The following is a 14,514-nucleotide window of genomic DNA, read 5'->3' on the forward strand; positions in this document are numbered from 1 at the left end:
TTCTAGACCAACTTATATTTGATAAATATATAGCTAACTACGCAAGGTAACCATTCAACATTCTTAACTGTCTAGAATATCAGGTATTAAGTAGGGACATTTCTTTTTAGTGGACCTTCTCCAAAAAAAATAAAAAACCTATGTATGCATATACTCTTAAAGTATACACAGGATTATTTCTTTTAAAACCTCATAGTACATTATCCACAGAAAAATGTTTCTTAATTAAAAAAAAGTTCCATTCACTTCACTGAATTGTTTTATTTTTTTATTACTTTTCAGACTCATTTGAAAAGAGGCACAGAAGAAACTGTTCTGACCTTGCCAAAATGGATTGTTTTAAAAAATAGTGAGACCCACAGAATAAATCTACAGGTTACGGAGTCTCAAATGTCTATGACACTGGACAATTTCACTAACATTTTGGATCTCTCATGGACCAAACAGAAGTTTTTCACTTACCACAGTATCTTACTTGGTGGGACTGGTGGAAATAACACTCCAGATCATTTAGAAAATATTCCTTCATTTTATGGCTGTATCATGGAAGCCAAGTTTGATCAAATGGATATGCTTTCTGGGTTTTTTCCTCAAGTAGAGTTTCATGGACAATGGCAGATGTGCCACTCAGAACTACAGACAAGTTCAGCTGGATCATTTGGTTTCCTGGGACCACGCTCATATCTAAAGTTTCCAAGTTGGAATATGAAACCACATGGATCCATAGAAATAACTTTGGAGACTTCAAGACCAGGGCGTGCACCTCTGATTTACCAAGCAGGACCTCAAAAATCTTACTTATATGTTGAAATTGTGGGTGGTTACCTCCAGGGTGTGTTTGACACTGGCATGTCAGCTATAAAATTTCAAAACTTGGTATACATTAGTGATGGTCAGATCCATACTATTCAAATTTCTGTGGATAGTTCCAATATACAAGTGACTGTGGATAAAACTTCCACTCAGGTCTCTCTTAATAGTATACGTCAAAAATGGAACTTTAATGGTGATCTTTATTTTGGTGGTGTGGATGACGTCACTTTAGCAAAGATGCGGGAAGGTCCTCTTGGGAACATTTTCATTGATAATATGGAGTATAAATCTTATTCCGGATGCATTATAAACTTAATGATTAACTCCAAAAATATAAAAATACAGGATGCTTTGATAAGTAAAGATATAATAAATGGTTGTCATGAATATGATGACTATGCAGAATATGGAGACTATATCACTACCATAATTTCCACCACAAGTGCTCCATTAATTTTTGAGAGTCTTTTTGACATTTGTAAGTTGGAGCCCAATAAAGACAAAACATTCCTTCTAAATCCTAAGCCCATAGCAGTAGCTAAGGGGGGATTTTCAGTTCTTGAATGGAGACATGTTAATCCAACAATTGACATGGACAAAGTTGGTTTACGTCAATCTCAGCTGGTTTTTAGCATAGTTGGTAGCCCTCACCATGGCCAGTTGGAGCTTGGGATACCAGGAGGTGAAACTAGAAAAAGATTTACTTTGCTAGATATCAGCAGCCACAGAGTGCGATACATCCACGATGGGTCAGAGTCATATAAAGACCAACTAAGTCTGGAGATGTCATTAGCCAGTGGAATAAATGTCCCTGAGTGCCTAAGAAGGGCTCAGCGTTTCAACATTACAATAAATATTTCACCTTCTATTGCTACACCTGTTATTAATTTTCCTAAAGGAAACACATTTTGGATTTTGCCATATGGACAGAAGGTTTTATCAATGGATGATATCAAGATTACAGACTCAGATACATCTTGTGAATTGCTCACTGTTTATGTTACTGGCAATTATGAGCAAGGACAATTTGAAATTCAGGGTAAGCCTGGAGAAGCTGTTCATCAATTCTCCTGCAAGAATTTGGAAGCAGGTCAAGTAATGTTTGTACATCAGTCTGGACATGAGTCGCATCTCACAATACAGGCCAGTGATGGAACTTCGAGAAGTCCTCCAGAGCTTCTCAACTTTTTAATAGTGGCGCCTTTGATAAATTTGACTCAAAATGCAGTTGTCGTACACCAGGGAACATTTGCATTAATCACATCTTCCAACCTGCCTGTAGTGACCAATGCAGATGAATTGGGAATGGAAATTACCTATCAACTGCTTGAAACCCCAAGGCTAGGTATGGTACAAACACTAGTTCCAGGAGAGGGTTGGAAAGAAACAAATACCTTTAAACAAAATGATCTGGAAAGATCTGGTGTAAGGTATCTCAGTGCTGATTCAGAACTTCAAGAAGAAGAGTTAAGTGAAGACATGAAAATTCAACTAAAATTAGGTTCACAATTAGTGAGTAATAACACATTTAAGGTCAAAGTAAAAAGGTCAAGTTTACAGATGATGAGGATGATTCCTTTAAAATTAGGAAAGAAGCGAGAAGTGAACTTTACAGACAAACATTTGCAAGTGGACACAATCATGAATGACCAAGAGCTAGCTTCATTCATATACTTTATTATTCAATCCCCAAGGAAGGGAAATCTTTTGTTGGATGGAAGGAGAATAATGGAGGGGTCCCGTTTTACTCAGGAAGATGTCACCAACAGGCTTGTCAGCTATACAGCTACAGTGCGAAATACTATAGAAATGGAGGACCAGTTTCAATTCCAAGTGTTACATAACAACAGAAACTCTCCGATCTATACATACAAAATTGTAATTGGTGTAGATCCAGATGCTCCCCAACTTACTAATCAACTACTTTATGTATTGGAAGGTGAAGCAGGACTTATAACTCAAGATCACCTTTTTATAAAAAGCAGCAGAAGCACCAATTTTATATATGAAGTAATTGATGGACCTCAACATGGCATGTTAATTCGAAAGGGAAATCCTCAGTCAGGTCAAGAGGAAGGAATAGCAGAGTTTACTAATGATGACATTCTTGAGGGTCTTCTCTTTTACAAGCATGATGGTTCAGAGACCACTGAGGACGATATACCATTTGTAGTTTTTAGGCAGCTTGAGGGTAGCGCTTCAGACACTAGTGGAGAAGGAGAGGAAAAGGAAGAGGAGGTGGTAAGAGATGTTTTCCGTGTATCTATTCAACCTGTTAATGACAATGCACCTACACAACTAGTACATAAAGTATTCAATGTCATTCGTGATGGACAGAAGTTGTTGACTACCAATGATATTGCATTTTTAGACACAGATTCAGGCACAACAGATTCACAAATAGTTCTAGTCAGACATGGTGTTTCATTTGGAAGAATCGTATTTGTGGATGATCCATCACTTGTAGTGATGAGATTTACACAGGATGATATCAGAAGACACAGAATTCTGTTTGTCCATAGTGGTCCTGATCAAGGGTCAATACAATTACAGGTATCTGATGGATTACATCATCTTACCACTGTTTTAGAAGTCCAGGCATCTGATCCATTTATTCACATTGCCAACATTACTGCACTTAATGTACTCTCAGGAGGTGAGGGAACTTTGACACCTGCTAATCTTAAGATAGAAACCAACTTGGACTTGCGTACTGAAGATGACTTAAAATATTACATCAAAACTAAACCAAGGTGGGGAGAAGTTTTAAAGGAAGGAAAATATGTAGAATCATTTTCACAACAGGATCTAGCAGATGGATTAGTTGTGTATCAGCACAGTGGAGAAGGAGGAAATAGGGATCATTTCAGGATTTCTGTTGAGGCCAACCAGGTGGTAGCAGTAGGTGACATCAAGGTACAAGTAATCTCTGATTCCCCACCGGTGCCATTGAATGTGATACACAACGAGAAAGTATATGTCTTTCAAGGTGAAGCAGCAGAAATCAAGAAAGAGTATCTTTTGGTGAGTATTTGTATATGCATGTTTGATATCAGTACTTTAGGGATAAGTATACAAAATGGGATTGACAACAGAAGCATAAATTGCTTTTCCCGGGAACACAGTATTACTAGTAAAAAAGTATTACTCTCACTCTCAGGCGTTCTGCATGTGACTCTCCAACTGTTGACACTTACAAATGTATTTGGTTGACATCAGGCATATCAAAGAAGTTAGTAGAAGTAATTTTACATAGGAAAAAAAACTCGTAAATATCAGTGTAATTCATAACATTTCAGTACTTCCAAACTTTGTTCACATTGTTATAACAGCAACTGGTTACACAGCTCGAATTTTAATTTTATATCTGAGCGAAACTAGAGAAGACATTTTCAAACTTATATGAGTTATCAAAAAATAGTTTCTCAAAAGACTTGTTTTTAGTAAAATGTTTAAATGGAAAGTTTCATTTATTTAGTCATTTACCTATTTTAGTTAGCCATATTGTTTTATCTATGCCACTAGTAGTACATCAGAGCAGTTATTTATTTTCTCATGCGCTACTTACTCTTTCCCAACCTAAACTGCACAGTTGATAACTGCAGAAAACAAGAAAGATCAACTTATTGTGTCTACATGGTCAAAAGTTTTGAGACTGACACATATTTTGGTTTTTACAAACTTTACTGCTTAAGTCTTTTTAGATCTTTTAGTCAGTTGTTTCTATAGTTAATGTGTTTTTGTTTGTCCACCCGCTTTTTGAGGATTGACCACAGGTTCCAAGTGGTGGTGATATTTGGGGAGTTTCCTGGCTATAAACCAGACATGTCAATATTTTGTTCACCGAGCTACGTAGTTACTGCCTTTGACTAGTGAGTGACAGGGTGCTCAGTCAAGCTGGAAAAAGCATTGCTCATCACCATCTTGCTTCTGGACAGATGGTAGAAGTTACTCTTGGAGACGTATAGATACCATTCTATGTATATGGCAGTGTTCTTAGGCAAAATTGTCAGAAATCCCTCTCCCTTGGATGAAAAGTATCCCCGCACATGAATGGTGTCAGGATGCTTTTCTATTGGCATGACACAGAACTCAAGATAGTGCTCACCTAATTTTCCAGATGTCCCAAAGAATATGAAGGGAACTACATTATTAAAAGACAAGAAAAATAGAAAAATTCAGCGAAAAAAAGTATTGGAAAAGTTTTTCTTCAATTAAAAACTAGTCTTTATTATACAAATTTTAAAATCCAATGTTCCACAGTCTGGAGCACATAAAGAAGTGTTAATCACACAGGACTATGCGTTTCAGCATTGTCTCACACCTTCTTCCAAAGACTGCCCCAGACTGTTGAACATTGGATTTCAAAATTTGTGTAATAAAGACTATTTTTTAATTGAAGAAAGACTTTTCCAATACATTTTTTCTGCTGCATTTTTCTATTTTTCTTGTCTCTGAATCAAGTGGCTGGCTCCCACCCCTCTCCTTGCAGATCTCCATTTGTAAAGTTCTTGGAAGTGTTCCACAGACATCTACGGATACTGGTAAGCTGGCAAACTTTTGTATACATTATTGAAAAGATCTTTATCCCAGTCGTTTCCAGTCCAATTCTTGTAATTCCTATATACCACAGGTGGGGAACCTTTTTACTGCCGGGGGCCATTTGAACTTTGCTACCAACCTTCAGGGGCCACATAAAATTATCAACTTAAAAATTTCCCGGCTATATTTGGTCAAACAATTAATTAACTCACCCCTACTGTGGTTGCTGGATCTGCTTCTCTTTGCTGTAGCTGTGACATTACTTGGTATTGATCATGTTGTTTCTCACAACTGCTTTTCCAGGAATGTCTCAGTCTGGAGAGGCTGGGGCATAGACATCACAGAAGAGGCTGGGGCATATACATCATAGGAGCAGTTGAGGGCATATACATTACAGAAGGGATTGGGGGCATATACATCACAGGAGGGGCATATACATCACAGGAGAGGCTGGGGCGTATACATCACAGGGGGGGCTGGGGCACAGATATCATTGCGGGGGGCACAGATAGCACTAGGAGAGCTTGGACAGCACTGGGGGCACAGCCAGCATGGGCGGTGGCATGGGCAGCGTGGACAGCACTAGTGGGGAACAGACAGGCAGGACTGAGGGACAAGGACAGCACTGGTGGCATCATGGATAGCACTGGTGGACACGGACAACACAAGGGGGTTACAGACAGTAATAGCTGGGCAAGTACAGGACTGTGGAAGCATAGACATCACCAGGGGGCACAGACAAGAGTGATGAGTACACAGCACTGGGTGGCACACATCACTGGGGGGGTGGCACACATTACTGGAGGGCACGAACAGCACTAGGTGGGGCGCATACAGGACTGGGGGACATGGACAGCACTCACCATGGCATGGACAGCACTGGCGGTGGCACGGACAGCTCAGGTGGTGCAGACAGCACTAGGGGAGCACGGGGGGGTGACACAGCTCTGAGGGGGTACACAGCACTTGGGGAAAACATACTACTATTGCTACACAGCACTGGGGGTGGCATACATACTACTAGGGCTACATAGCACTTGGTTCTGGCACACATACTACTATGGCTACACAGCACTGGGGAGTGGCACACACACTACTAGGGCTACACAGCACTGGGGGAGTGGCACACAAACTACTAGGGCTACACAGCACTGGTGGGTGGCACACATACAGTGCTGGCAAAAAGTATTGGCACCCCTGCAATTCTGTCAGAGAATACTCAGTTTCTTCTTGAAAATGATTGCAATCACAAATTCTTTGGTATTATTATCTTCATTTATTTTGCTTGCCATGAAAAAATACAAAAGAGAATGAAACAAAAATCAAATCATTGATCATTTCACACAAAACTCAAAAAATGGGCCAGACAAAAGTATTGGCACCCTTAGCCTAATACTTGGTTGCACAACCTTTAACCAAAATAACTGCGAACAACCGCTTCCGGTAACCATCATCAATGAGTTTCTTACAATGCTCTGCTGGAATTTTAGACCATTCTTCTTTGGCAAACTGCTCCAGGTCCCTGAGATTTGAAGGGTGCCTTCTCCAAACTGCCATTTTGAGATCTCTCCACAGGTGTTCTATGGGATTCAGGTCTGGACTCATTGCTGGCCACTTTAGTAGTCTCCAGTGCTTTCTATCAGACCATTTTCTAGTGCTTTTTGAAGTGTGTTTTGGGTCATTGTCCTGCTGGAAGACTCATGACCTCTGAGAAAGACCCAGCTTTCTCACACTGGGCCCTACATTATGCTGCAAAATTTGTTGGTAGTCTTCAGACTTCATAATGCCATGCACACGGTCAAGCAGTCCAGTGCCAGAGGCAACAAAGCAACCCCAAAACATCCGCCATGTTTGACTGTAGGGACCATGTTCTTTTCTTTGAATGCCTCTTTTTTTTTCCTGTAAACTTTATGTTGATGGCTTTTCCCAAAAAGCTCTACTTTTGTCTCATCTGACCAGAGTAAATTCTTCCAAAACGTTTTAGGCTTTCTCAGGTAAGTTTTGGCGAACTCCAGCCTGGCTTTTTTATGTCTCGGGGTAAGAAGTGGGGTCTTCCTGGGTATCCTACCATACAGTCCCTTTTCATTCAGACGCCGACGGATAGTACGGGTTGACACTGTTGTACCCTCGAATTGCAGTTCAGCTTGAACTTGTTTTGATGTTAGTCGAGGTTATTTATCCACCATCCGCACAATCTTGCGTTGAAATCTCTCGTCAATTTTTCTTTTCCTTCCACATCTAGAGAGGTTAGCCACAGTGCCATGGGCTTTAAACTTCTTGATGACACTGCGCACCGTAGGCACAGGAATTTTCAGGTTTTTGGAGATGGACTTGTAGCCTTGAGATTGCTCATGCTTCCTCACAATTTGGATTCTCAAGTCCTCAGACAGTTCTTTGGTCTTCTTTCTTTTCTCCATGCTCAATGTGGTACACACAAGGACACAGGACAGAGGTTGAGTCAACTTTAATCCGTGTCAACTGGCTGCAAGTGTGATTTAGTTATTGCCAACACCTGTTAGGTGCCACAGGTAAGTTACAGGTGCTCTTAATTACACAAATTAGAGAAGCATCACATGATTTTTCAAACAGTGCCAATACTTTTGTTCACCCCCCTTTTTATGTTTGGTGTAGTATTATATCCAATTTGGCTTTATGACATATGTTTTAGTTTTTTTTCATTGAAGACAAATTAAATGAAGATAATAATACCAAATAATTTGTGATTGCAATCATTTTCAAAAAGAAACTGAGTATTATCTGACAGAATTGCCGGGGTGCCAATACTTTTGGCCAGCACTGTACTACTAGGGCTACACAGCACTGGGGGTGGCACACATACTACTAGGGCTACACAGCACTCAGGGGTGGCACACTCACTACTAGGACTACAAAGCACCGGGGGGTGGCACACACTTTACTAGGGGTACACAGCACTAGGTTGCAGACTCCTCCACTCTGGTGGAGGAGTCACACAGCACAGGTCCAAGAGGCATGTGCAGCAGAGAGGCCAGTAAACCTGCTGCTCCTCTAGTTCTTCTGTGGGACAGGAGCACAAGCGCTTACCCCGACCTCAAGGTAAAACCTGAGCACACTGGCACAGGCCAGCGTTAGGATCTCTTGTTATGCGCACGCAGCTGTCTGCGTGTCCTAGTCATATCATCAATGGGATTTAAAGGGCCGGCAGCCGATAAAACCGCGGCTGCCGCCCAAGCATTGCGGTCCCTGGGAATGTACCCGGGGGCTGCAGGAAACGTCATTGCGGGCCACAAACGGCCTGCATGCCGGAGGATCCCCACCCCTGCTATAAACGTATTTTGTCATCAGAAGCCCCCTTAAGACTTCTTGGAACTCTGGAAGAATGTCCGGAGAACAAAATGTGAGTGCTACCATGTGAATAGTAAAGCATCTGAGACCATTCATCTATGGGGTTGCTTTTCATCCAAGGGAGTGGGCTCACTCACAATTTTGCATAAGAACACTGCTTTGAATAAATAATGGTGTCTAAACATCCTCCAGGAAAATCTTTGCCCAACAATCCAGGAGTAATTTGATGATGAACAATGCTTATTCCGATATGATGGAGACCCATGTCACAAGGCAAAAGTGATACGTAAGTAGCTTGGTGAACAAAATATTGACATTTTGGGTCCATGGCCAGGAAAAGCCCCAGATCTCAATACCATTTGGTACCTGTGGTCAATCCTCAAAAAATAGGTGCACAAACAAAATACAGAAATTGTAATAACCTTGAAGCACTGATTAGCCAAGAATGGGTTGCTGTCATTCAGGATTTGGCCCAGAAGCTGATTACCAGCATGGCAGGACGAGGTGCGCAATCTTGAAAAATAAAGGTCAACAATGTAAACTTTGAGTCTTTGAATAAACTATGTATTTATCAATAGAAGTGTACAAACCTATGAAATACACATAATTGTGCTTCAGTAACCATAGAAAAATCTAAAAAAAAGATCTAAAAACAATGAAGTAACAAACTTTGTGAAAACCAAAATCTGTGTCATTCTCAAAACTTTTGGCCACAATTGTATGTGCCACCTTGAACAGCTATAAATATAACAAAAATAATTGTAAAAGTCACACTGGCTTTCTTTATTGTGCAGTTATTGATTTAAAATAAATTTCCACTTGAATCCTCTATAAAATGAAATATAAATCTTTTCAACTCCTTCAACAAAAATAACATCATAACTTGCTGATTACATGCTTGAAATAAGAAAAGGGAGAAATTGCTGTAAATTTTATGAATTGCTGAGCCCCTCTGAGTATGGATTTTCACTTGATCCAAATCTATGGTCATCTCCTTGGAAACTAGCAAATAGTCATTTAGACATATGATACTTCACATTTCTATATACTTACCTATTGGGAACAATTGCTATCTCTATTACAGTTTCCATTTTTAAAAGATAATTCAGATTTAATTATGGAAAATCTACTACCCTATAAACTACTAAGGAGCCTCAAGTCTGATGGGCCTTTTTTGATGGGCATAACATTGCTATGATGGTTTAATGTGGGATATATGACTCTACTCGATGTGCCGAATTCATCACTCAGACTTGTGTTGATGACGCTGGTCTTGAAGATATGGGCAGACACTCCTGACTCGTGACTACGCATACGTCTCTTCATGAATCAGTAGCGCCAAACGAGTGGCGTATACCTCTATATGAGCCACAAATTCTAGTCCAGTCCCCGCTAGAGTAAAGGCCATTTTACACGCAACGACATCGCTAACGAGATGTCGCTGGGGTCACGGAATTCATGACGCACATCCGGCCTCTTTAGCGACGTTGTTGCGTGTGACACGTACGAGCGACCGCTAACTATCTAAAATACTCACCACATCGTTGATCGTTGACACGACATTCATTTTCAAAATGTCGTTGATCTTCTGGGACGCAGGTTGTTCATCGTTCCTGAGGCAGCAAACAGCGCTACGTGTGACACCCCGGGAGCAACGAACAACAGCGTACCTGCATTCTCCAGCAACGAGGTGGGAGTAACCTTCATGCGGCTGCTCTCCGCCCCTCCGCTTCTATTGGTTGCCTGCTGTGTGACGTCGCTGTGACGCCGCACGAACCGCCCCCTTACCAAAGAGGTTGTTCGCCAGCCACAGCGACATCGTTAGGAACGTAAGTATGTGTGACGCATTCCTCCGATATTTTTCACCACGGGCAGCGATTTGCCCGTGACGCACAAATGACGGGGGCGGGTGGATCGCTAGCGACATCGCTAGTGATGTCGCAGCATGTAAAGCGGCCTTAAGAATCGTGATGTAGCAAACATCATGAATTCGAAAAGCTTTGATAATCATGCCCCAATCCTGTCCCAGATGAGCACATTATGTTGGAACCTGGCGAAAATATTATGAAAACAACAAGTCACAGAATTTGAGTGCAGCCTCAATTATGCGCCAATATTTTGTACCTTTTCAAAGCTTTTAACCCTAGAAAAAAGGGCCTAAAAGCTTTGATAAATCAGGCCTTTTGTTTTTTAATGGTGAAATCACCAATCAGGAGAAGCCCAATGACTGGTTTTCTCTATTATCACCTATAGGACAGAAATAATGACCTCCACATATAGAGGAAGCTCAACAATAGCATTATATTTGTAAATTGCTGAGTATTATCAGTTACCTTAACCCCTTCACCCCCCCCTGCCTGTTTTCACCTCCATGACCGGGGCAATTTTTACAATTCTGACCAACTTCACTTTTTACGATAATAACTCTGGAACGCTTCATGGATCCTAGTAATTCTGAGATTGTTTTTTCATGACATATTGTACTTTATGATAGTGGCAAGTTTAGGACAATAGTTTTTGTGTTTATTTGTAAAAACATCAGAAATTTGGTGAAAAATTTGCAATTTTCATACTTGAATTTTTATGTCCTTAAATCAGAGAGTTAGGTCACAGAAAGTAACAAATAACATTTACCACGTCTTCTTTACATCAGCATCCTTTTTAGAACACATTTTTTTTTCTTAGAATGATTAAAAATAGTGCTTGAATACTAAATATTTGGGTTGGGGTTTGTACCGAATACCTTTTACTATTCTAGTATTTGGCACGAATAACGACCCAAATGCAAGTCAGTGGGGAACCAGAGAATTTTTCTGGGAAATCTTCAAGATAAATGCTCGGTTCCCCCATTGACTTGCATTAGGTTCATTATTCATGATGAATACTGGAATAGTGCTAGGTATTCGGTACAAACAACCTGACCTGAATATTTAGTATTCGCTCATCACTAATTAAAAGTTTATCAGCAGTTTCTCATTTTTCCAACAAAAGTTTCGAAACCAATTTTTTTAGGGACCACATCACATGTGAAGTGACTTTGAGGGGCCTATATAACAGAAAATACCACAAAATGACACCATTATAAAAACTGCACCCCTCAAATTGCTCAAGGAAAATTCAATATGTTTATTAACCTTTTAGGTGCTTCACATAAATTAAAGCAATGTAGAAGGAAGAAATGAAAATATTACTTTTCCCCACAAAAATGTTGCTTTAGCCCCAAATTTTGCATTTTCACAAGGGTAACAGGAGAAAATTTACCATACAGTTTGTTGTGCAATTTCTCCTGAGGTCATCAATACCCCATATGAGGTGAAAAACTACTGTTGGGCACACAGCAGGGCTCAGAAGAGAAGGAGCACTATCTGACTTTTGAAACACAAAATTGTCTAGAATTGGTAGCAGACATCATGTTTCATTTGGAGAGCCCCAGAGGTGCCTAAACAGGAGAAACCACCCACAAGTGACCCCATTTTGGAAACTAGACCACTCAAGGAATTTAATTAAATGTGTGGTGAACACCTGGCACCCCCAGGTGCTTCACTGAATTTTAAATGTTAAGCCTTGAAAATAAAAAAATCACATTTTTCCCACAAAAATGTTGCTTTAGCCTCAAATTTTCTAAGGCGTTAAACCATATAGACACTGTGCTGTTTTTTTTTTATATTATTATGCCAACTGAAAACAATGTTGAAACTTTACTTCTAAGATTATGCACTGACAAGTCATCATTTATTTTGTTCATCAGGTCTCTGCAGAGGATATATTCCCAAATAAAATTGCATACAGTCTGATGGGTTCTCCATATTTTGGACACTTGGTTTCTGTTAGTGGAGAACTATCTTCTGATGGATCACCAAGTTTGGACTTTGTATATACTTTTACCCAGGAAGATATTAACAAGGGAAGAATCTTGTATCTGCACTCATCCACAGACATGCTTCCTGACCAGATGATGCTTGAAGTGTCTGCAGGTGGAACAACTCAAGAGATAGTGGTTCCTCTTGAAATATTATCTATAAACATACCATTGGAAGCTAATGAACTGAAGATGGTGGAGGGTGGGACAATAGTTTTATCTAACAGCATTCTCCGAATCCCCAGTGACTATTACTTGGGTCTCAACTTAGACGTCATAATACTCGAAGCTCCAAAAAATGGTCGTATCATCAATCAGGACAAAAATAATTTGCGAGACTTCAATTGGAATGAGGTAAGTTACATTTGTCATAGCTTATATTAAGATCCCATTACTGAAATTAATGGGAATTCCAGATCCCAATACTAACATTTGCAGGGAATTCCTGTTTGTGTATATTCAACGTAAATTTAAAAAGTGTATTTCATGGTTGTGCACCATTCTTGTAAGACTTATCATCTAATGGATCCCATGTCGTATAAAGAATTTGAGTATCCCGAGGCATTTCTGGAATGAGCACAATGATGGCACCAGATGCTTGACATTTCAAAGTATTAAAATGGTTTGTAATAAAAAGCAGATTGGACCAAGAAAGTCTTGAAAACTGGATCCTAATGGTTAGAATAAGTGTGTATGAATTAGTAGGATTACATAATATTAACGTATTTAGCCTGCATATATATGACTTTTTATATCAGTCTACATTTTGATTTTTCCTTTTGAAATTTGGTGAACATTTCACAATTTTTATACTTTAAATTTTTATACATTTTATATGACGTCCACCAAATAATTCTATACTAATATGATTTTGTACATTTCTCTCCAGCTGGACCAAGGGCGAGTATTTTATGAACATGACGGCAGCGAGACCAGGAACGACAGTTTCACTGTTATGGTTAATGCTTCAGATGTTAACCACCATAGCCGCCCAGTAACAATCAATGTCATTGTCCAGGCTGTAAATGATGAGAAGCCACATGTGGTCACCAACAATGGCCTACAGGTAAGTTTAGGCAATTATGATAATTGCACTCCTGACTTTGTAGGTGTCAGGTCACTATTTATTCACTATTATTCATGGAGGGCATATTCAGATGTCAGTATTGTCTGTGTGCTGAGCATTTTATCTAAGGGACTATTCACATGTAGATCTTTTTTGGGAATAATGATCTCCTTTAAAAAAAAAAAAAACATTACTGTGGTCTACTTTGGTGTGTTTTGCTGACAGGACTCAAGTGAATTACGGTAGTCTACAAAGGTGTATAGCACACTAATAGCATCATTGTGCCATTTGTTTTTTATGGACTGGTTATTAGGATACAATTGGAAGATATTCATCTATTTTTATTCAACATACAAGAAAAAGAAATTTGTAAATGGACAGGGAGGTCACAAACCAATGAAAAACTAACAATCTCATAAAAAATGTAATTGTTTTTGCTGATGCCAAGTCTCGATCTTGCATGTGTGATTAGGGCCTTAGGCTATGGTATGAGAAAATGCAATCTATATATATAATTGCCTTATTCTGTCTGTCTGTCTGTCTATCTGTCTGTCTGTCTGTCTGTCTGTCTTGCTCCAAAATTGTGTCCTTACGGTGACACAAAGCTGATTGGCCGCGGGGCTCGCCATGGCCCCGCCCCCCCGCACGGATTGGCCGCTCGCCTCGCCTCGGCTCCGCCCCCCCACGGATTGGTCGCTTGCCTCGGCCTGGCCCCGCCCTCCGCATGGATTAGCCGCTCGCCCCGGCCCTCCGCACGCATCGCCAGACATAACCTTGCGCTGCTGGGATCGTGACGGAGCCGGTGAATGCTGGTAAACATTATACACATCGGGTAACTAAGGTCCCTTAATTACCCGATGTGTATCATAGTTACCAGTGTACACCGGCTCCGTCACGATCCCAGCAGCGC

At 40.3% G+C, this 14,514-nt stretch overlaps 1 protein-coding gene across 1 annotated transcript in view; it reads left to right on the forward strand.

Moving 5' to 3' along the window:
- The window catches only part of CSPG4 (chondroitin sulfate proteoglycan 4), a 154,428-nt gene that overhangs the window by 88,701 nt on the left and 51,213 nt on the right, over positions 1-14,514 (forward strand). The window contains exons 3-5 of the mRNA XM_075345582.1: positions 283-3,837; positions 12,428-12,892; positions 13,428-13,604. Of these exons, the coding sequence (XP_075201697.1) occupies positions 283-3,837; positions 12,428-12,892; positions 13,428-13,604 (4,197 nt within the window). The remainder of the gene's footprint in view (positions 1-282; positions 3,838-12,427; positions 12,893-13,427; positions 13,605-14,514) is intronic.

Source organism: Anomaloglossus baeobatrachus, chromosome 4 (assembly GCF_048569485.1).
Source record: "Anomaloglossus baeobatrachus isolate aAnoBae1 chromosome 4, aAnoBae1.hap1, whole genome shotgun sequence".
Classification (NCBI taxonomy): domain Eukaryota; kingdom Metazoa; phylum Chordata; class Amphibia; order Anura; family Aromobatidae; genus Anomaloglossus; species Anomaloglossus baeobatrachus.